The 24,245-nt window shown below is 41.1% G+C and overlaps 1 protein-coding gene across 1 annotated transcript; it reads right to left on the bottom strand.

The window, feature by feature from the left end:
* Window positions 1–2,232: 2,232 nt before the first annotated feature.
* znfx1 (zinc finger NFX1-type containing 1) lies at window positions 2,233–22,049 on the bottom strand. The gene is made up of 15 exons (XM_012952732.3): window positions 21,867–22,049; window positions 19,381–19,425; window positions 18,911–19,069; window positions 17,007–18,593; window positions 15,405–15,536; window positions 14,857–15,005; window positions 13,257–13,400; window positions 12,459–12,570; window positions 11,470–11,717; window positions 10,670–10,809; window positions 8,725–8,879; window positions 8,479–8,624; window positions 6,152–6,262; window positions 5,691–5,786; window positions 2,233–4,736 (listed from the first exon to the last, which is right to left on the bottom strand). The coding sequence occupies exons 2-15, from the start codon at window positions 19,406–19,408 to the stop codon at window positions 2,274–2,276; spliced, it is 5,670 nt and encodes a 1,889-aa protein (XP_012808186.2). The 5' UTR covers window positions 19,409–19,425; window positions 21,867–22,049; the 3' UTR covers window positions 2,233–2,273.
* Window positions 22,050–24,245: the final 2,196 nt, after the last annotated feature.

Here is a 24,245-nt window from a genome sequence, read left to right as displayed (position 1 = left end):
CACATCTCTATAACAGTAATCATCCAGGCCTTCAAAGTTGTGTACAGGAGCTCCCCATTTTGGATTCTGTTAGTTCAATGACCTGTATGGGAATCCTCTGTGATTTTACAATAGGGGGTACATTATTCACTTTATACACTCACCTAAAGGATTATTAGGAACACCATACTAATACCCTTCTCTGACCTCTAGCATCAACAAGGCATTTTCGCCCACAGGACTGCCGCATACTGGATGTTTTTCCCTTTTTACACCATTCTTTGTAAACATTAGAAATGGTTGTGCGTGAAAATCCCAGTAACTGAGCAGATTGTGAAATACTCAGACCGGCCCGTCTGGCACTAACAACCATGCCACGCTCAAAATTGCTTAAATCACCTTTCTTTCCCATTCTGACATTCAGTTTGGAGTTCAGGAGATTTTCTTGACCAGGACCACACCCCTAAATGCATTGAAGCAACTGCCATGTGATTGGTTGATTAGATAATTGCATTAATGAGAAATTGAACAGGTGTTCCTAATAAACCTTTAGGTGAGCGTATATGTGTGTCATCTATCTATATATATATATATATATATATTATATATTCTTTTTGTAAACAGGTACTTAGGGTAACTGACTTCCTTTCCCAAAAAAATCCATCATTACTGGGGAAAGAGTCTGCTCAGTTCTCTCCTCTCTCCCTCCCTTAAGAATACATAAATCTCACTCCCCCCACCCTTAGAAATGTGTGATCAGAGCTACAAAGGCTAGACTGCAAACAGCAAGCCATGAACACCAAGCTAAAATGGTAGCTGCAATCAGAGAAAGATCCCTCGGCTCTTTAATCAGGTATGATAAAGTCTTGTGCAGAATAAATATAGTGTTCTAGGTGGTACTAATATGGCAACTCTATTATCAAAATGACTTTCCTTCAAAAGGGTAAAATGTGGATAATGGATAAGGCTCAAGCTTATTGATTATTTACTGAGCAGAACCTACTTAAGGTAAGGATTACACAAACTGAGAAGGTACAAATAATGTAAGAATGTAAGAGATCCCACCAAAAAGTCCTTATTTAATCAATAATTTCATAATTTTTATTCCATACCTTTTAACGGTCCTGGTTTAGGTTGATCAGGGCGGGGGAAGTTTTTCTGGGATTGTTTTCCTCATAATCTAGCTGTTTTAACAATACACATTTTTATACTATCTAAAATGGATACTTTAACCCAAATGTAACATTTTGCATTATGAAAGCAAAGCTAATTCTAAGCAAATTTCAAACATACATTTACAGAATAGTCTCAGTGATATTAAAGTTACTTTTAAATGAACTCCTATTAAAAACACTATCTTTCCCTTGTTATTCTCTCCCCTGCTTATCCTGACTACAAGTACTATTGAAACACTGTTTAAGTAGCCTGGTCCCATGTAACCAAGACTCCAAAGTTGGAGGACAAATTACTACAGGTATGGGACTTGTTATCCAGAATGCTTGGGACCCAAGGTCTTCTGTAATTTGGATCTCCATACTACTAAAAAGACATTTAAACCCTATAGGAATAATTATACCTTAGTTGGGATCAAGTACAAGGTACTGTTTTATTATCACAGAGAAAAGGACATAATTTCTGAAAATTATAATTATTTGTTTAAAATAGAGTCTATGGGAGATGGCCTTCCTGTAATGGGATAATGAGTTTTCTAGATAACAGGTCTTGTACCTGTATTTTGATTCAATATTACCAGCCCTGCAAAGAGTAACAACTCTGATTTAAATAGGAATCACAGGTTGCCTGGTGCATTTTATTACTTATTCTAATGCAATCTATCGTTAAATCGGTTCTTTAGCTGTTCCTATCTGTTCCAAATTAATCCAAGTAACTACAAATACAGTCCAGTCAAAATATTTCAGCCAGCACAACAAGCAAAGTGCAAGCAGGGCTTAGCCCTTGCGTGTTTATTCAAAATTCAACGTTTCGGGGGCGTACCCCTTCGTCAGGCATGACGAAGGGGTACGCCCCCGAAACGTTGCATTTTGAATAAACATGCAAGGGCTAAGCCCTGCTTGCACTTTACTTGTTGTGCTGGCTGAAATATTTTGACCGGACTGTGTGGAGAGTGCCGACTCTCTAGGCTGTGCACCAAGTAGTAATTCTCTGGAGGAGGTAAGGGTGTGCTGGTGTAAATATTTTTCCTATTTTAACTACAAATACAGGCCAGTAGGAATTTATTTTTCTTAGTTACGGTATCTTATTATTCAGTAGTCTTGCATTTGGCTGTTGAACTTTCAGTTCAGTTCCAAGTTGTCCAGTTCTCTTTGCAATTCTTCGAAATTCATCATGTTATTTGCAGTATCAGACCAAGCTGCATGACGTGCTCCATCCATTTCAGGGGCCAGACGGTTTGTACGGTGAAGGTTATGCTGTGTGCCACCTATGATCTCCTTACATTCGGGACATTTAGACTGCTCCATTGCTCCTCCACATTCTGTTATGACATACACATGGTTATTGGGACATTTGAACCAGTGACCTTGCTGCAGTCCAATAGCCTTTACAATCATAATCCGCTCATCCTCGCTTATCCCAAGACCAGAGCATGGAAGGTTCTTCTCCAGCTCCTTCAGCTTACCCTTTACTAACTGCTCATCCTCCTGGGTGAACCTTTTGTTTCCTTCTAAAATTTTCCTTAAAAGCTCTATTTCATTTTGATTTTCAGGGCTAATTCTCCAGGCTGACTTGCATCTGGCAAGCAGTTCCAAGAGGAAAGTGAAACGTCTGAGTTCGTTTTGCAGGTCCAAGACCTCTTGTTTGGTGAAGGAGGATCTGGTTCTCCCCACCCAGCCCTTAATTTCTAGCAGACGATTTTTAAGTTGGGCTTTCTCTTTCTCATCTACTTTATGTATGTTAGAAAAGAGTTCTGCTAACTTTTTATAAAACCAAGAAGTGTTCTCCAGTTTGAACAGTTCCCTAAGCGATATGTCTGAGTTTTCCAAAGCCAGCTTCAGATCAAGATATTCCACAGAAAGTGTTCTCCTAAACTGAACCATCTGTTGCAAAGAATCTTTTAGTCTTTGCTGAGTTTCTGCCCTTTCATATTCTGGACCCTGTATTTTTTTCTTGACTTGCTCGATCTCATCCAGAGTTCTGTTAATAAATGTGCCATATCGCAGATTTTTTCTGATAGGGACCTGACATTTAGGGCACACCTTAAGCTTGATATTGATTCCTTCTTGGGACAAATTATTTGTTGTCATATAGTGATCCATGCCCGATCTTTCAAAGATATGACCACAGTCTTCTAGTTGTATGAAACAAGCATTAGGCTCTTCCTCAGTACCAAAGAAGATTTGTGTTATCTCTTCCGTATCGCATGCACGACATTTTGAAGGGCATGGCTCTCCACATAGTCCAATACAGGTGTGTCCACACTTTAGTTTCTTAGCACAGGCAACATCACAGGGTGGGCGATCACATGGCTCGGAGCATAGTTTTCCACACGTGTAGTGCTCACATTTCCAATCGCAGGGCTCCATGCACGGGGTGCATCTTTCTCCACATTTCTTTTTGCATTGACTGTGAATGCAACGGTTCCGACACACCCTGTTGCAGGGAGGACACTCATTTGTGCATGGCTCCTGGCATGGATGCGAGCAGATTAGAAGACGCTTGCATGGGTGACGGCAGGTAACATGGAACCGTCCCTGAGTACATGAGTGACAGTTACCAGGACATTTGTGTCCACAGCTCAGTGTTGCATGGCAAGGTTTTCTGCATTGCACTGGCATTCCAAATTCTATATCACGTTTTTTCCAGCACTTAATTTTCTGAATGTGCCCACATTTTAGTTCTGCTTCGACATCCTGTATGCAGTGGTCTTCACATTCTTCTCCACAGAGTTTGCCACACTGATGACCACAACTCAGGAACTTGGTACAGGGTATTTCACAGCAGAAGGTTCTAACTGGGATGCTACATGGCACCATTTGCACATGCCCACACAATGGCATATTCTTTGGTACCAACTCCATGCATGGCCCACAGGGTTTAAAGCATGTTTTTTTGCACCGGTGTCCCTCCTCACAGAGTATCTTTTGGCAAGGCTTATTGCATTGATACTCTTTGTGCTCAGGGTCATAGGGGTGGCACACGCGGGTGCAAACATGTCCACAGTCCAGCCTGAATTCACACTTCTTAGTGCAGCCCCCTTCAGGCACCTTTTTGAAGTCATCAGCAGTTCTAACTGGGGTGCGCACATCTGGGTGGTTCTGGCAACAAAGCATAAGGCAATCACCGATTTGATTCCTTTGTCGCAAAGTAAGGTTGATGCAGCTCCATAAATTCACTTTTCCCAGCATTCCCATGTTGCCAATACAGAAAAGTCCTTTCTTTGCCCTGGAGAGTGCCACACAAATTCGATTAGAGATTTGAAGAAAGCCAACTCTTCCCTCTTTATTGCTGCGTACCAGCGAAAGGAGGATTATATCATTCTCTTCACCTTGGTACTTGTCCACCACATGCACCTTCACACCAGAGAACTTTTTGGCAGGCATAAGCTTGCGGAGGCAGAAGAGCTGGCCTGTGTATGTGGTGAGGATGGTGATCTGAGATGGCTTATACTCCTGGCAGAGAAAGTACTTGCAGAGTTCAACTATGAATTTAGCCTCGTGCATGTTTTGATGACTTTTTCCATCTTTTATTTCTTGCTCTAAAAAGTTGTGTTCCACAAAGAAAAGATTGGTGGAGACTCCCTGAAAAACAGAGAGGAATGTTATTATCTAGAGAATCTACCTGGTTCCATTTAAGCAACCCACATTCACCCAGCCCCAAACATGACCAAATATTCTGTCAAGTTTTTCTAAAGCATTATTATTTTGTAATTCCTTTCTGTGCTTTTCTTCAGTACCAGCTTTTAAAAGAGTCCCTCTATTACTTTTACATCCATCCCTGCAAGTATATGGCTTCAGTTCCCTATCATGTCAGCACTGCACATCCAAAGAATTCAGCCAGCAGGAAGTGGAACAGATGGGTGGGACTATTAGGGTTTCTGGAGAAGTTTTCAATAAATAAGTCTAAAACACAACTTTTTTAAGCACAATTTCCATTGAAATGACAAAACTTGAACTTTTTGAAAAGTAAACATAATTTCAAGAAACCTTGCAATATATGTCAATTAAAAAAGATGCAGTCTTTTCATAATTTTTAATGTAATAATATGATTTGGAACAGTAACTTAAGCCTGATCCCTTGTTCTCCTGCTGATCTGGCTGACTACTTTGAGACTCAAAAAAAATTTAACAGTAGTCGATTGTCCTCCATTGGCCTGCATCCTCCAATTCCCCGCGCATGTGATGTCAATAAGGAAAGCAGCATCACAGTACAATACATTGTGGGTTATGTAGTTCCTGCATGCTGTCTATAAACTGTGGAGAAGTTATTACAATCTGTAAAATCACAGGATTTTAAATGCTGTAGCTGGATTTAAGAATATAAAATTAGTATTTATTCATACTCTTTGAAGGAACAGATTACAGTGATAGGTATATTAGGGGTTTCTGTGTTGTGTGGGGCTCTTTAACATATTATTGTTTGGAAGCCAGAGTTCCAGGGTATAATGCACAAGCACATTCTGGTTTTTTACAAAATTTGCCTACTGCCCAATTTAAATTAAAAGTGATGTTTCCCTTGGTGGGAATGTTTCTCACCTTGATGCTTTCATAATTGAGCACAGATGGGTGATTGTCCAGTTCTTTGTAGATGTGAGGAGTGAGGAGCCGAGCGATCTCAGGCCGCATGCGATGCTGGAGGGACATAAAGGGTTCATTGTTGGTACTAATCCTTAAACAAAGACATAGAACCAGGGAGACGAGAGGTTCCTGAATATGCAGGCCCTCAATTGAAGAGTGAATTTTATAAACCATGCATGTCAATCTGAAGCACTTGAACTAAAATTCCTAGTAACAACCCTATGTATATGCTGAAAATATCTAACAACTGTTACAAAATATATGTTCTTTGTACTTTTTAACTATGTTCCCCCTCTAACTCATCCATCCAGGGGCCATTTCTGCTCTACCAAAAAACTTACCCTGACAAAGCTAGAGGGAAGAATGTTAACCCATCAATAAAAACAATTGCTCGGTATGACAGTTTTCTTATTCTTCACCTGATAGTTTAGACGGACAAATGGCAGGTTGGATCTGATGAGACGCTCAAACAGCGACACCTCCAGGTTAAAGTTCTTTGCCAAATCATAAACATTCGCACTGGGCCTCAGCTGAAATAGACAGGCAAGAATCATATATAGGCAATTAGGATACAAATAGCCACTAACTTGTGATTTAGTGCAGGAGAATCCATATCCATGGTATAGTAAAAATAAGTCTCTGTACAGCAGGGGCCCCCAACCTTTCTTACTTGTGAGCCACAGTCAAATGGAAAAAGAGGTGGTTCATGGAGGTGCCAAATAAAGGCTAAGATTGGCTATTAGGTAGCCTCTATGCATACTATCAGCTTACAGGAGGCTTTATTTGGTAGTAAATCTTGTTTTTATTCAACCAAAACTTGCCACCAAGTCAGGAATTCAAAAATAACTACCTGGTTTGGGGGCACTGAGAGCAACATCCAAGGGGATGGTGAGCAACATGTTGTGGATCACTGCTGTACAGGCTATATGAGAACTTATATTTCCTTTTTATTCCATTCCGAGGGTATTCCACTTACTGGCCTTGGTCTTCTTGCCAGGCCTCCAAATGACATTGGATTTCATGCCCAGTTATATAACCCTAAAGGAGTAAAGATCAGTCTGTGGTGGGGGACACAGGTAAAGTAATACCAAGGAAATGCAACATGTTGCTTCCAATGAGGGATGCTGGAGATTACTATCCAGAAATAGCCATAAGGCTTATCCACCATACTGCTGAATTTACGAGTATATATATGGGAGTATTTTATTTCCATACCACCATATGGTAGCACATTGCCAAAGTGGTTATTATTGGCAGGTCAAAGCAGCATCTTTGCAGACTTTATATGTTCTCCCTGAATTTGTGTTTGTGTGTGGGGGTTCCTATTAGCCCTATGGTTTGCTCCAGCATTCTAGAAGCACGTGTTTAAACTGACCCTAGGACAGGAAGTAAATCCCTTTTCTGGGACAAAATATAAGGTGGCACGGTGTAATAATATAATTATTAATAGCGCAAAATCCAAATATATGCTCCCCACACCAGATACCTTGTGTCCCAGGTCCTTTTTTAATTGTGTTTATCTCTGGACTGCCCTCTTCTGTCTTTAGATGTAACATATGAGGTCTTAAGAGGTGAAAAAGAACAACAAAATAAATAAATTTAAAAAATAGCATGATAATGTTTAAAAATATGCTTGTTATATTTTACTATCACTTTGTAGTTATCACACCAAGTACCAAGTACCAAGTTACTATATCATAACACCCAAATCCAACACCGAGTCCAATGAGACCACTTCTGAGGATTTGCAGATTTTTCATTCCCCTCACTTTTACACATCAGATAGTATCAAGAACCATTTTTAAACAACTAATATCCAGTTAGAACACTTGATGTTAAGCCAGCAACTCCTCTGTTTCCTTCTCCACTATAATAACGTAACAATGATAGACAAGCATATTTTTAAACAGTATCATGCAATTTTTTGTATATTTATTTTTTCCTTATTTCTCACCTCGTAAGACCTCATCTGTTAGGTCTAAAGACAGAAGAGGGCGCTCCAGAGATAGACACAATTAAAACTGTGTAATAATAAATAAGGCGGAGCAGCTATGTGCTCTGGGTCTATTTTGTGTAGAAACCCACCTGTGAAAGCAGGTGGGATTACAGTGGATCCTAGGTTTAAGTGTAGGCCTAGATTAATATGGATATATTCTTAGGTCACACTATGTGCGACTGGTAGTTAGAGCTAGCTAGAAGAGCTGTTCTAGCAGTTGTAGTGGAATCCCCGTTATACAGTTGCCCAGTAGTAAGGATTGGTCTTACCCAGTAGTAAGTATACAGACTTAGGGCTAGATAGAGAATTGCCTGGGTTGCACTTGGGAGAGAATTCCCAAGTTGGGAGTAACCCATTGTTACCCTGCAGGGATAGAGTCATATTGACCAAGTATTGTGAGTATGTACCTAATCTGTGCTATAAGTGAATCCTGCATTGTTACTTGTTATTACTCCTATGTGGATTAAGTTAAATAAAAAAGTTCACGGTTAAGTTCAAGAACCACTGGACCCTTCTTTGTGAGAATCACAGTTGCACTACACCTTGGGCCTCCATCATATGTGAGGGTTCACGCCAGGGAGTAATAGTCTTATCCAGCAAAAGTATAGGTGTAGCTTACGGTTGTACCTGTTTACCATAGGCTTGCACCACAATGTGTGGGGTGTGTGTGGTAGATTTGGAAGATGTCACATTTGTAAAAGAGAAATCTGTGGGCAGTATCTTAGTAATTAGGAGCAGTTGGAGGTATACCTGTTGATGATCCCCAATGAGGATCAGATGCTGGCATGCAGAGCTGAGGGTGGTTATGATATGGGCTTCCAGAACTTCTGCTGCTTCTTCCACAATGACAATTCGCGGCTTCACTTCCTGCAGTATTTTACGATATTTGGCAGCTCCTGGTAAAGAAAAAAGACAGAGATAGGAAATGAAGACTAGAGTATCACCTCACATTGAACAACCTGATACACTCTCGCCGAGTGAGAACTGCCTACTCACCTGTGGTTGTCATGCCAATGACCTGGGCATGTTTTAGGATAACTAAATCTTCTTGTACCCTCAACTCTGCCAACCGATCGGCATGTTCCTGGTACTTCTCCTCGTGGGATAGGATTTTCTGGCGTATTCCTAACTGGTAACAGTGTAACCAGAATCTGTAAATTCATAAAAAACATATGTAAAGAAATACTGTCATGGGAAAACATTTTTTTTCAAAATGCATCAGTTAATAGAGCTTCTCCTGCAGAATCCTGCATTCAATATGGGGCTAGTCATATTCTTAATTTCCCAGGGTGTCTAGTGCTCTGATAAACTTCAGTTACACTTTAGGGCAGTGACACATGGGGAAACTAGTTGCCATGCGACAAATCCTCGTTGTTGCGGACATCGCGTATGCCATCCCACCGATGTTTTAAATTCTAGCCGGTGGGATGGCATTACGGGGAGAGTCGCCCACGACAGCGAAGATTAGTCGCACGGTGACTAAACTCCCGTGTGTCATTGCCCTTAATGCTGAGCTGCAAGTTGGAGTGATAGTACCCCCTCCCCCCCCCAGCAGCTGATCAGCAGAACAATGGGAAGGTAGCAAGATAGGTAATCGACGAAAAAGCCTCGCGAGGCAACTTCGGAGATTTGCGAGAAATCGCACCGCCGAGTGTGCGATCCCACCGGCGACTTACATTTTCGCCGGTGGGATGGCAGGTGAAGGCAACTCGGGGAGATTAGTCGCCCGCGAACAAGGAGTTTTGTCGCGGGCGACTAATCTCCCCGTGTGCCAGAGCCCTTAGGGCTGTGGCAGACGGAGAGATTAGTCGCCCTCGACAAATCTCCCTTGTCACGGGTGACTAATCTCCCCGATATGCCATCCCACCGGCTTGAATGTAAATCGCCGGTGGGATGGCATATGTGGCGCTGCGATTTCCCGAAATTGCGGAAGTTTCCTCTCAAGGGGATTTACATTCAAGCCGGTGGGATGGCATATCGGGGAGATTAGTCGCCCGTGACAAGGGAGATTTGTCGAGGGTGACTAATCTCCCCGTCTGCCATGGCCCTTAAGGTCCTGTGTTTGCCCTGGATAATATCCCATACAGTGTCAACATTATAAAGGGATGTGTTTTTACAATTTGCCTAAAAATTTTATTAAACTAATAAATGGTTACAAAATGTATCAGTGATTCATTAGTATTTGGTTCCCCGAGTCATCATCATATTGGGGCCACGCCAGACGCCAGACTTGTGTAGGTATCAATTTTAGGGGTATTATAGACTGGGGTAGATGATACTGAATCATGGCGTGCGAGTCCTACCCGAAGTCATGGGCTCCGATGCTCATGTGTCGCCAATGAACAGCATGTGTGGGTAGATCCACCGTCGCCAAAGCTAGTGTGAGACCCACCAGGCTTTGGCCAGGGGTCAAGCCCAGAGGACTATGACACCCATCCAGGATGCACAAATCAAACACAAAAAAGGTGCTGCAGTGTGCGAGTGCAATGCCATTGATTGCCTTGGTAAGGCTCCAGCTGGCGGCCGGAATGAAAAAAGTTAAATACCTCCCGTCTGCCTAATGGCTCGGGCAAAGGAAGTGAAGCATTATTAGGCAGAAGGTGCATGTGCAAAGCCCCCGACTAAAAATACCCCAGCAGCTCTCCCTTATGGGAACACAGCTCATTCGCTTTCATCAAGCTTCCGCTTGGCAGCCTAAAGGCCAAAGGACCAAGTGTTTTTCATTTCGATACTACACTTGTAAGGCTAAATTATACCTGCCCTGAAACCTACTGGCAGCCAATAAGATGTGCTTCTATAATTATAACTGCACTACATAAGGGCTGTTCTATGTGATGTATTTTTGGAGACCTACCATGTTTATGGTAGGGTTTTAGGCATATATCATATGTAAATGAAACTATGGATGGCTTTTTGATGTGAATACACTCTCCTGTCTTACCTGTAAAGCCTCCAGCGTGACCTAATGTTCAGATGCCAAATATCTGTCACCTGGTCAGCCTCTTCTGCTGTCATTGAATCAAGTTTCCTCAATTCATTCTTCACCTTTTTCTTGCTCTTCTTCTTTTGCTTCCTAGTGAACTTGACATAGAAAACAATTTTTTTTTTAGAACTGAGGGCTGGTCTTCCCTTATGATCCCCAACCAGCGGCTCATGAGCAACATGTTGCTCACCAACCCCTTGGATGTTGCGCCCAGTGGCCTCAAAGCAGGTGCTTATTTTTGAATTTCTAGTTAGGAGGCAAGTTTTAATTGCATAAAAAACCAGTGTAATTGCCAAACAGAGACTTCTGTAGGCTTCCAGCCAACACAGGGGCTATTAAATAGCCAATTATAGCTCTCATTGGCACCCCAGGAACATTTTTCATGTGTGTGTTGCTCTCCAAAACCTTTACCATTTGATTGTGGCTCATGGTTATAAAAGGTTGGGGATCCCTGCCTTATGCCTTTGTAACATAGGAACAATATGGAGTATATTTATCATGCTGTGTAAAAAGCGAAGTAAAACATTATCGGTGATGTTACTCATAGCAGTCAATCAGATGCTTTGCTTTGTTTTTCTAACTGTTGAAATCTAATTGCTGATTGGTTGCCCTGGGCAACATCACCAGTAATGCTTCACACCACTTTTTACACAGCATGATAAATATACCCCATAGTCTCAGAGGAGAAAATAATTTCTCCCTGACTCTAACAGTGCAGTTGAACCAGTCCAACCCTCTCTCTTGTATCTGGTTCTTACCTCCCATTCGCCCGTCTCCACAGCATTTTCACTTTGCTCCTTGTTTTCCAAGGACATTGCAAGCAATAAATCTGCCAGTTCTCTAACATCATTCGTGTCTTTCCTCTTTGGTCTTGCTGCCTCCTCATCACCATCAAGCACACGCTCTGCCTGAATGATGTCTGCTTCCTCTGGAATCTCAATCAGCTCATCCTCCTCATCTTCTACTTCTTCCTCTTCTTCTTCTTGGAGATCCTGGGGCTGTGCCCCTAGAAGACAAATCAGTGAATCATTGCAATTAACAGAATGCATGATATAGACCAGTGATCCCCAACCAGTGGCTTGTGAGCAACTTGTTCTCACCAATCCCATTGATGGGGCTCCTAGTGGCCTTAAAGGAGGTGTTTATTTTTGAATTCCTGGCTTGGAGGCATGTTTTGAAGGCATAAAAAACAGGGGTACTGACAAATAGAGCCTCCTTTAACCAATGACAAACAATGACATTAAACAACTTGTATTTTTGGAATTACTTTTGTTCTGTAGTTGTGGGCCTTGGACTATATTGCTGATTGATCCCAGAAAATAGATATATGTTTAAATGTTGAAATGATAATAGGAAAGTGATTATACAGAAAAACTGGTAAAAATAAACATTTTAGGTATTCTTCTTTATCATTGCCAGGTTCAAGAACCCTAGCAACCAAAAACCAGGAACCACCTCTGGCAGAACCATAAATGTATAAAGAATTGGAAACCAACCTCCTAGATAGTTATCCCCAACCAGTTGGCCTCAAAGTAGGTGCCCCTTTTAAATTTCTGCCATGGAGGCAAATTTTGCAAGCAAAGAGATGCAATTTTACTCCAAGCAGAGCCTCCTGCAGGCAAGCAGTTCACAATGGGCTACCAAATAGCCAATCCCGAATTTTTTCCATGCTTGTGAGGCTCACAGCTAATAAAAAGGTTGGGGATCCCTGCCCTAGATCATCTCCTAACAACATCTATATTGTTACCTGCTCCATTGAGGTCTGGGGTACGAGCATATGGGGTGACACCCAAAGCTAGCCACTCCACGATCGCAGACGGTTTCCCACGGCTATTCTGGAAACAGAAATCGTCATCCTCCTTTGGAGAAATAAAGGATTTTAACAAGGTTAGTTGTATAATATTTCCAAGAAGAAGTTATGTTATCATGTGTCTCCTAAAAAAGAATAAAAATTGCACCCCCTCACAAATAAAAGGCTTTGGAAGTTTCTAATGTGTAAAAATGCTGATGAACCCCAATACTCTGCTGGATGCACTAGACGAGGGAGTATAACACCCTTGAGTTCAATCAATAGGTCTTGCGTTCGATTTATATATATATTTATATAGAATTTTTTTTAGATTATTTTATAAGCTAAATAGGGAAATTGAAGTTCCTCCATGTTTGGTCCTTGTGAGGTAATTAGAAATCCAGTGCACAGATAATCCCCCCTGCATAATGGACTCCTGCTAATAAAACACAACAAAGGGCAAAGTAAGTCACTGACATAATTTTGTACATGGGGGTATACGAAACCTTTAAAGTTCTGGGTTAATTGTATAGTTTACATAGGCACAGTGCAGCTGGCAGTAGAAACCATTTAGCAATTGTTCTGCAGCCGTATCTAATAGCATCTGATGGATATTGATGGATACATTTAAGTATTTCAGTGTTCATTGTGTGAGTTTAATTTATGCTGTTGCTAAAGTATTCTGAACAGCACTGATCCACCTGGCCCCCCTGCTGTAATGGATCAATACATATATACAGAAATGGTAACTCTGACCTCAATGCTCAGAAGACTGTCCCAATGCTCTGCTTTCATGTAATTTTCCAGGAATCTCTCGTGGATTATACCAGACACAGAGCACTGCAGGAGTTGCGCCCCCTCCTGAAGCTTTTGCTCAGACTCCTTCATACTCTGCTTGATCTACAATGGCAAGGATAAACATGTAAATGGAAGAATAAAGAAGGAAACAAGGGAAGAAATGGAATTAAAATGAACTGGGGCTGACAAACTGAGTGCCTCTTACTGATGGATTCTCCATAGACTGTGATCCCCAACCAGTGGCTTGAGGGCAACATGTTGCTCACCACCCCCTTTGATGTTGCTCCCAGTAGCCCCAAGGTAGCTATCGGTTCACATGGGATACCTAATAGCCAATTACAGTCCTTATTTGGCCCAAAGAACTTTTTTATGCTTTTGTGGCTCACCAACACTTTTTACATCTGAGTGTGTTTTTCCCCAGAAATCATGTTTTTTTTTTGGTCAGAAAACTTAGTTGCCATGAAAGTCACATTTTTCAGTTCATTGTTAAAAATTTGACTTTAAAGAAAAAAAAAAAAAACAACATATACATAAAGACTTGAGTACAAATATATATCTTTATATATATTTACTTTTATGGGAGTTTTGGCTGCCAAATGTTTTGAATGATAAATCTCAAAACTTTGTAAAACTTGAATTGGAAAATATTCAATAGTAAAGTTTCCTTCCACACTATAAAAGAATATTGGTAGCTTAATTGCCTCCTGGTGAAAATGACCCTAGAGTTTGTTGTATGAATGTGATAGGGAACTTATGCTAGCCGTACACATACTGATAAACTGAATTATGTGATACCTGTATTCTGGCTGGATATGGACTGATAGCTTTGTACCTTGGATGTTGGTGGTAACATCAACAGGTTTGAAGATTTCACTTGCTAACGCATCATGCTGTCCAGTGCATGGTACTTCAGAAAATGATAATTTTAAGAGAAGCCATCTTCTGTTCCGAGGGTTCAGGCTGTTGGTCTGAAAGAACCGAAAGGTGGCCATACCGCATATGGGCACCTTACCCATAAGATCAGATTCTTGCTTGACCAGTTATAATGAGATTTATGGTGGACATTTGTTCTGCTTTAACTTAATGATTGATATAGCAATGTGTTCATGGCCTAAGGTAGGGGGTCCCCAAACTTTTTTTTTATCTGTAAGCCACATTTAAATATTTAAAATTTGGGGAGCAACACAAACATGAAAAAGTTCCTAGGGGGTAACCAATAAGGGCTGTGATTGGTTATTTGGAAGTCCCTATGTGGACTGGCAAGCTACAGTAGGCTCTGTTTGGCAGTACAACTGGTTTTATGCCTCCAAAACATGTATCCAATCAAAGATTCAAAAACAAGGGGTTGATGAGCAACATGTTACCCATGAGCCCCTGGTTGGGGATCACTGACCTAACGCAAGAAGTTCTTCAATCAATATTGGACAACAAACAGGATGCCCTGAAGACAACATACTTGAAACCCACTGCTTTATTCTGAGAAATAAATGGACTTCTCTTACTGACTTTAAAGGCAGTATAATAAACATTAGGTTCATGATAGCATAAGAACACTTACTTCAAAATAACCCCTACGAAGATGAGGGGGGACATTTCTGTGGAAGTCTGGACTGGCTCTTAGCTGCCGAAGAGTGAATTGCTTTAGAACCTCACTGTTGCTTCTTCCACCCACTCGCACTATTCCCTTGCCCAGGAAGTGTTGGATTCCTAAAGGGGAAAGGCAGAGACCCAAAACAGTTTGATATTTATACATAGCAAGTCAAGGAGAATACTTCCTGTAGCCAATGCCAAAGTTACAGAATAGGTTCTTAGGCATAAGGAGAAGGCTGGGATTTCAAATGAAGGCAACATTTGGGATGTCCAAACCGTGACACTGCAGCAAGTGGTTGAGCTAAACCTCCCAAAATCCTGACTGGCTGTCAGGATGCTGGACTCTATAATGTAACCCCTATCTGGACATCCAAAGTAGGAATAGAAGTGATCCCCATAATGTGAATGTGTGGGAGGTGTGGCAGAGGGAATTGGAGATATGGATGCCAGTTTAGAAATCAGTGACCTTCTTCCCCTGTTTGAAGTCTAAACAACTTTACAGTATACCAAACCTACCCTCTAGGAACTGATCGAGTGCATGATTTGTGTAGCACACAACAAGCACAGGGTAGCAGCGGCCTTCAAACTGCCAAGCATCTGAGTTAGAAAGAAGGGTTCTTGCAATTTTCAGTCCAACATACGTCTTCCCTAAAAGTAAAAACATGAATGGAATCAGTCACTGTAGACAAGACAAATACTTAATTGAATTATATTAAAAGACCACAGTCAGCTGCTTGTTGACATCACACAAATTTGCAATATCCATGGAAAAGTAAAAAGATGTTAACTGTTAAACAAAACCAGGATCATTAAAGGTTTGTGTGTTTTTCTTTGAATATTTCTACATTGCAAGGAAAAGTTATCATCAGAATTAACCGTTTGAATTAAAAAGGGGTCATCTGGTTCCTGAGTCCTACATTCCAGGTATTGGTTTGAATGACCAACTGGAAGGTGATTAGGAGAGGGCATAAATAGAATAAACAATCTAAAAATCTAAAATCTAAAATCTGAAGCAACAATACAAAAAATCTAGACTTAAAATGATTCTTCACTTATTCTTCAAAACTTGACTTTGGAGAAATACAGGGAAGACGACAGTCTAGGAAGTACATAGTTGCTCAACCCCTCCAAATGAACCCCATTGAACATATATACACACGCATAAACAGACCTAACTATACTAGTACATATTATAAAGTGATACCTATACAAACTAACTATACAACTTCTTAAGATCACAATTACCTTGGATATTATCCTTGTTCAAAAAGTTATACAACCCAATCTTAAAGGCATTAACAGAATTTGCCATCACAACCTCACTGAATACCTATGCTGTTTCAAAGTTCCGTGTCTCATGTCAAAAGTGGGGGGCCTCTGATTCGTTGAACCTCTTTGTGGGAAAAAAAAGACACCCCCCATCCGTCTATAATGTTCTCTAATGTACTTGTAAAAAATAATCATGTCCCCTAGCAAGTGCATTTTCTTTAGAGAAAATAACCCCAACCCTGACAGTATGAGGCCCTCAGACAGGCCTACCCTAGCTGAAAATCGGGCACATGTTGATTGCGCAGGTTTAAAAAATACCATCAGTATGAGGAACGCAACGGTGCATTGATATTTTTCTCGTCCCGACAGCCTCTATCCTGGCAATGTGATGAGATCGTCTGACCCAGCAGCTGAATGATCATATCAATCCAATATCGCCCACCTCAAGGTAAGCATATCGGGGAAAGATCCACTCCTTTAGGGCAATGTCAGAAGGGACTCTGCAGCAGATCACCTCTCCAGCAGTGAGGCAGCATCCAAAATACCTTTTAATCCAGAAGAAGAATCATCGCATGTGAAACACTTTATGCCACATTTTCATTATGATTAAGTGGTATTGGAAGCTCCATGTCTGACATTGCCCTTAAACTACAAATCCCTCTCTCCCTTAGCGAAAAAGTTAATGACGATGTACTGTAGGCACATTGCATATTTTCCACCATTTCTTTGCTACAAAGGATCTGCACAATGATGTAAGAACTGGGAATTTCAGTTAGTGAAAAGGAAGTCTGTATTCATGGCATTATTAACCTTATAATTAGTCTGACATACTAATATTCAAATTCTCACCTGTGCCTGGAGGCCCCTGGATGATAGCCAACTCCTTCGTCAGTGCTAGCTGTACAGCCTCCATCTGAGATTCATCAAAGCCAAGAACATCCATGGAAGGCCACTCTCTGGACTCCAGGATGTTAATGTTCTTCCTTATCCTGGCTTTATCACTGTTTTCAGCAATCAGGCAAGAGAGATCATATGAAATTCCCATGTCAAGATACAGAGGAGACCTCACTTGATTCTGGCAATCTACAATGTATTTTTGAAATGGGACATCCTGATCATCTATTTCTTGCAACCCTTCTAAGACGTGGCGATAGGCCTCAAAATACGCTGTGGTCTCCACCATAAGGAAGGAGTCATTTGGCTGAGTTTGTGCAAGAAGAGCTCGGCTCAGCTCACTGAATTGCAACTGTACCTCCCCATTGGCAAGCTCTGCAGCATCACGATTGGATACTGTGGCAAAGAGAAAGGTTTCAAAGTTGTCCTTGGAAAGGCAGACCAGAGATCCATATAGCAGCCTTTTAGAGTTTTGCCATCGCACCATCTTTAATGGAGTGGTGTCGAAGTGCACCTTGTATGCAATACCTAATGATGTGCACAGAGGAGAAATAATTCTTGTGTCAAAGTAAATCCGAATGTCATCAAACTTCCTCTTGTGGGAGGCATTATCATCATGGTACATAAGGAGCTCTTGGATCCCATCCCTCAAAGGGCGCACAAAGTCTTCACGCAAGAGACGAAAGTGAGTGTCCAAGTAGAGGGCGGTGCTTTCATATTTACAGTTAAGTGTATTTGGCCGGAGAAAAGGCTTTTCACCTTGATGAATCTCATTAAAGCTGGGGTACACACTCATTGTTCTGTAATTCCCAGCAGGGATCTCTGTGCCAATAGTTATATGTGTGTCCACACGCAATGTTCCCTCCCTCTTTTTATCTTGCAAGTGTCTGCCTAAATCAGATACCCTTTCCAGGCTTTGTTCAATTTCCGCTCCAATTTCAACTCCAGATGAACGTAGAGCATTAATAGAGCCAGGGAGAAGGGATAACAACATTGATGTCTCCACAACAGTACTTGCTGGGAAGATGCTCATCAGTTCTTGCAAGAGTCTAAGTATATTGGAAATGTGCTCTGGGTAGCGGTTACGTCTCTCCTGAACATGATCTGTCATCATTTCAACCACATATTTTGGCAGGCAGATATTTAGGAAGTGAGAGGACTTGACCTGCCCCAGAAGGTGCTGGATGCTCAGGCGATCTAGCTTTGAGCTGCAAGCTCTACAAAAAACTTTGCAGAGCAGCTCTACAAAGTTTGGCTTCAGATTTGTGAGTGAAAGCAGTTCTCCAAGGCCAGAGTGTGATGCTAGTGTGATGACTACTTCTGAGGGCTCCTTATCTAACAAGGCCTCTACAGCTTTATAGCCCAGACGCCTAACATTCTGCTGCTGGTTGTCTCTATGATTCTGCCTTGCATCTTGATTCTCATTTCTTCTTCTCCAGTTTTCTTGGTGGCCCCCAGCTCCATTTCCCTGTCGTCCTTGATTTCTCTGCTGCTGCTGGGGGTTCTGGTTTCGAAAAGGACCATTGTTTCCATCTCTACCTCCTTGACAGAAATAAGAAAAGAGGCAATATAAGTCTAGGAAACAAAGATTCTTGAAGATTCAAGAATGAGGGCTTGGAATATAACACAATTCTGAAAGGGACCGTTAACGTACTCTCAGAGGAGGAGCTGATCAGTTCCTGCAAGTGAGAAATGGACAATGGCAGGCATTGTATGCATGATTGTTCACCACTCCATTCCAAAGTGGAAGGAAACTGACCTACAAAGGGAGGAACCTGCACTAGAATTTCAGAGCAAGACTAATATGATCATTTATTGGGAAGGCTTCTTATCTAACAATGACTTTACAGATTTCTAACCTGCTGCTCTGTTTGCCCCTGGCCTTTGTTGGTTGGCTCTGTGATTTTGCCCTGCTTCTTGATTCTGGTTTCTTCTTCTCTGGTTTTCCTGATGGGCCCCAGCTTCATGACCATGATGGTCCCTTTCATTTCTCCAAGGCTGATTGTTTCTACCACCTCCTTAAAGAAAACAAAAGCGAAGTATTACTATTAGACTAAATCTGTAATGTAATAATAAGCACAAAAGGCATCAGCCCATGGTAAAAAGTAAGCAATTTTATTTGGTGGGGGTGACTAACAAATTAGAACCTTTTCATCAATCAATTTCACTTTTCTTTTTGTTCTTAAAGCAAATGATGTGCCTTTTATTACAGTCCACCAGATTTCTAGATATCTAATAAAGAGAGCCTGGAGTATATTGCCTTCCTCTAAAGGCTTTAGATTTCAGGTATTTTCCCACCATGTTTCTGAGCTATTCTAGTGATCATTACCTCTTCTGTTTTGCTGATGGGGTTCCATGAACAGCCAATGGAAGCCTGCAAGAGAAATGTTCCATTATCCATAATACCAAATACAGAGAAGAACCATCATGAGCAAAGATAGGACTATTGCCTTCTACAGTTCTGTGCAAAGTAGGGAAATACAAACACATGATATAACGGATACATCCATTGTCTTTGGCTTGTTGGCTGCAAACTTCTTTTTTTTTTATTTGTGGCTTTTGAATTTTTTAGCTTTTTGTTCAGCTCTCCAGTTTGGAATTTCTGCAGCTATGTTGTAGCCAGGGTCCAATTTAACCAGTGGTTTAAAAAAAAAAAAAAAAATAGAGGCAGTGTTGGACTGGGCTGCCGGGGCACTGGGATAAAACCTGGTGGGCCCTGGTGGCCCAGACCTGACCCCCCAGGGCTCTCCTGCAATCCTTCAGTCTCCCTCCCCCAATGCGCTGCAAGTAAGTTTAATTTAGGCGCAAACGGGGAAGGTGGTCGGAGGGTGTTGGGGTGCTGGTGTTCTAGCCTTACAGTATATGTAAACCTTGATAAAAATGAATGTAAAATTGCTCTGGGTGCACTTCTATGCACTTTTGCAATATTGATATATATTTTTACTTCCAAAGCCATGAAGTTGTTTACAAACTGCTTATATAATACATTTTGTATTTGATCAGGAGATTTGCAGCGAATTTCGTGTCAAAAAAAGTTGTGGTGGCGACAAAAAAAAAAATTATGCGACAAACACGTTTCGCAGATTTTGTGCCGAATTTTGCTGTCATTTTGCAAATCTTTTGGAAAAGCAAAATGGGACAGATTTGTTCATCACTACTTAACAGTTCCCTATTTTCCTTCGGAACTCGGAACATTTTCTCCTTGACTATACAGTAAGAAGAACTGACCACCAAGTGGCACTGTTGTTACAGAATTTATTATATTAGCTTTGGATTAAAAAAAAAAAAAGTAAAAGAAATTGCAAACATGCTTTTTAAAGTTTTACTTATCCTTTAATCAGGAACTTAGTGTATCTTAGTGTGCTGCACCTGCCAGTTTAGATGCTCGCAATTGCACTTACTGAATAGCTTGCTGCTAAATGTCTTGTCCCTTTACAAGGAGGGAATCTTGCCCCCAAATGTAATATTCACTTGTGATGTACTAATAGAATGAAGCAGGGCTGAAACTAGGGGTAGGCAGAAGAGGCACCTGCCTAGGGTGCAACAATTGGGGGGCGCCAGGCAGGAACCTCTCCTGCCTACCCCTAGCCCACGCTCCCTTCTAATTGCCCCACTTGAATAAATGAGCCCTATAACTCTAGTACAGGAATAGGATCCATTTTAATTAGATAATTCTAATTTGTAAAAACGGTTTATTTTTTCTCCGAAGTAACAAAACAATAACATTTACTGGATTCCAACTAAGATATAATTAGTTGTGTTGTAACTGTTGTGTTGGGTTTAAATAATGGTTAAAAATAAGGGGATTTTCTGGGCTTTCCCTGCGGCTGCTCTGAGTCACACAAAAGGACTGATTTGTCAACAAGCTGCACCCAGCTCACCTGCAGTGGGGGAAGAGGAGATGGTGAGGGCTGAAGTTTAACAACACCTTTGGCATCTCAAGGTGGATGTATAGTGAATAATGAACACCCTATTTCAAAATATAAGGATATTATAGGTCACCGAGGAGATCCAAGGCCGAATGCTTTTTTTCTTCACGGAACTCTGAAGTGACTTCTAATATCCTCATATTTTACAGCAGGGCGTACTTTATTTATTATCCTATTCAAGTTTTAGTGAGTCATGTGACAGAAATTACATCACAGCTCCGATTATAACTGATAAAATAACTAAGCACCGTTTGTTCCCAAAGGGAAATGACCAAACTGTATATTATATTATTGTTATTATTTTATTAACATGTATTGTACAATAAATAGGTGTATAGATTAAGCATACAAGAAAACAATTCTGAATATAACTTTTATTCAATCCATCCCTGCCGCAAAAAGCCCTCAAGTGACTTCTCCTTTCTGACATCCATTATCATGCTGTAATTGTCCAGAGGGCACTGCTTCACCAGCTTTTGCTGGTTCTGCCACCTCTCTCCTTCCTAATTTTATAGGGCAAGTAAATACTTCAGTTGTCAGAAAATGCTGACAGCTGTCCTGTAACTAGCGTGTACCCTAGTCTCCTGATGTCATTACTTACTTTCAGTGTCTCAGTGTCTGTCCTTATAACCTGCCACTCTCTATATATATATATTGGGACCAGTATATTTACAAACTCCCTATCATCAGGGAGATGGTGTTCCAGGTCTGGAAGGTTAGAACCTTATTCGCCATTGCCATTGGGTATAAAGTAGAATAAGGAAGGTGTATGATTATCCTCCCTGATGTGTGCCCTTACCACAGTATTGTATGCAGATAAAGTGTATCGTTCTAATACAGTCTTTTCCTGTGTTTATATAGTCATATCCCCAAACCGTCACTTTACCTTTAGTTGCTCTGAGGGTGGGTGTCTTGCTTGCTTGCTCCTTTCTGCCACTGTCTCTTGTTTCTCGTGAATCAGCTGCTGTTTAAAGTCTAGAGTGCTGGACCCTCCCACAGGCTGGTTTCTGTTTCCTTTCCTGCAGCTGAAAGCAGGAAAGACCAGGGGAAGGGAGGAGTGTGATGATAACGCTGTGTAAGAGCAAAGGAGAATTGAAACAGAAAGGGTGCCAATATTTCCATGCCATGAGACAGTTATCAGCTTTATTACTGGTATGGGATCAGTTATCCTGAAAATCTGTTATCAAGAAAGTTCCAAATTATGGAAAGACCATCTTCTATAGACTCCATTTTAATCAAATAATTCAAAATTTTAAAACATATTTTCTTTTCCTCTGTAATAATACAACAGTAGTTTGTACTTAGTCCCAACTAAGATATAATTATCCCTTATTGGGGGCAGAACAGCCCTATTGGGTTTATTTAATGGTTAAATGATTCCCTTTTCTCTGTAATAATAAAACAGTACCTGTACTTGATCCCAACTAAGATATAATTACCCCTTATTGGGGGCAGAACAGCCCTATTGGGTTTATTTAATGGTTAAATGATTCCCTTTTCTCTGTAATAATAAAACAGTACCTGTACTTGATCCCAACTAAGATATAATTACCCCTTATTGGGGCAGAACAGCCCTATTGGGTTTATTTAATGGTTAAATGATTCCCTTTTCTCTGTAATAATAAAACAGTACCTGTACTTGATCCCAACTAAGATATAATTACGCCTTATTGGGGGCAAAACAGCCCTATTGGGTTTATTTAATGGTTAAATGATTCCATTTTCTCTGTAATAATACAACAGTACCTGTACTTGATCCCAACTAAGATATAATTAATGCTTATTGGAGGCAAAACAATAATATTGGGTTTATTTAATGTTTAAATTATTTTTAACACACATAAGCACAAAGTAAGGATGTATCCTTTATCCAGAAAACCCCAGGTCCCGAGCATTCTGGATAATAGGTAGGGATGCACCGAATCCACAATTTTAGGATCAAGCCGAACCCCCAAATCCTTTGTAAAAGATTCTTCCGAAATGTTGCATATGCAAATTAGGATAAGGACGGGTTAAAGAGAACAGTGTGTTAGTGTGGGGGGGAAATTTGAAACTTCTGTGTTTACATGACAAAAAGTCACATGATTTTAAGTATTCAGATTCGGTTACGCCAGAGACGTGGATTTGGCCGAATCCCACACCAAATCCTGGATTCGGTGCATCCCTAATAAAGGTCCCATACCTTTTTTGGGTTTGACCGAACCCCCGAATCCATTATAAGGAATTCAGCTGAATACCGAACCAAATTCAAATCCTGATTAGCATATGGACGGGCTAAATGTCACCATGCTGCACTAATAGCAAAAAATTCAAATTCCGTGTTCACGCAGCAACATTTAACCCTTCCAGCATACGCTAATTAGGATTCGGTTCAGCCAGGACCGTGGATTCGACCAAATCCTGGCTGAATACCGAACTGAATCCTGGACTCTGTGCATCCCTAGTTACGAGTGCTATGAGACTGGCACACGCTCTTACCTACAGGCTCGACTTGCTTGTTGTGCATTAGCGCGCTCTTGCTGTCAAATTCAAGTGTAAATAGCTCGCTTTTGTTGCACAAGCTGGCTCTGAGTATCCAGACCTTAGCTAAGCCTTGTTTTTGGTGCTGAATCTTCACTGCCTGCCCTTGACCCTTTGTCTGACTCTAACGTTGTCCCCATCTTTCCCACAGCAGAAAGCCTGAGGTACAAAATATGCATCTGTGAGAACTGGGGTTGCCAGGGTTCTTTTATTTTACTTAAAAAGTTGTTACAAGCAGTCTACCGGCTTCCTCATAATACAGTCCGTAACATATTAGCTTGGGCCAACATGGAGGCCTCAGGCTGCCACTGCGGCAGAATAATAGAAATTGAAGCGGAGCACCGGGTAGCAAGTTCAATAAAAAACACGTATTTATTTCATTACTTTAAAAACATGAAAAGAACGTCCTCACCCATCCAGCTTGACGCGTTTCGTGGCTAGCATGCCACTTCCTCAGAAGCTGAACTTAAGCCCATACCACCACCAGTACTTATTCACTTAACCCCACGAGGGAACACACCCACCAATCAACCATTAACCCCATGGATACCTAAAACCAGAGTATGCATGATTAAAAACATAAAGAAAAACACATAACTCCCCACTCTGCCACTGCGGCGGGAAAGACTAGGATTCTACACACTGTGCCACAACACACAAATACTCATTACACCTGGAGACAATAGAAATCTCTAAGAAGGCTTGTCTCCTGCTGGACAGCCCAGAGTTAGCAGTGGCCAGGCCA

Source organism: Xenopus tropicalis, chromosome 10, assembly GCF_000004195.4.
Source record: "Xenopus tropicalis strain Nigerian chromosome 10, UCB_Xtro_10.0, whole genome shotgun sequence".
Taxonomy (NCBI): Eukaryota; Metazoa; Chordata; class Amphibia; order Anura; family Pipidae; genus Xenopus; species Xenopus tropicalis.
The sequence above is the reverse complement of the archived record's forward strand: the minus strand, read 5'-3'. Positions and strand labels throughout refer to the sequence as shown.

Bases quoted from the DNA above. Each gene is read 5' to 3' on its own strand.
- znfx1 (XM_012952732.3), bottom strand. From the start codon at position 19,408: ATGGAACCCCATCAGCAAAACAGAAGAG. The intron at 15,006-15,404 runs GTAGGTTTGGTA...TTTCCCCTTTAG, and splicing joins ACTCGATCAGTTCCTAGAGG to GAATCCAACACTTCCTGGGC. The intron at 11,718-12,458 runs GTAACAATATAG...TTTGTCTTCTAG, and splicing joins CCCAGACCTCAATGGAGCAG to GGGCACAGCCCCAGGATCTC.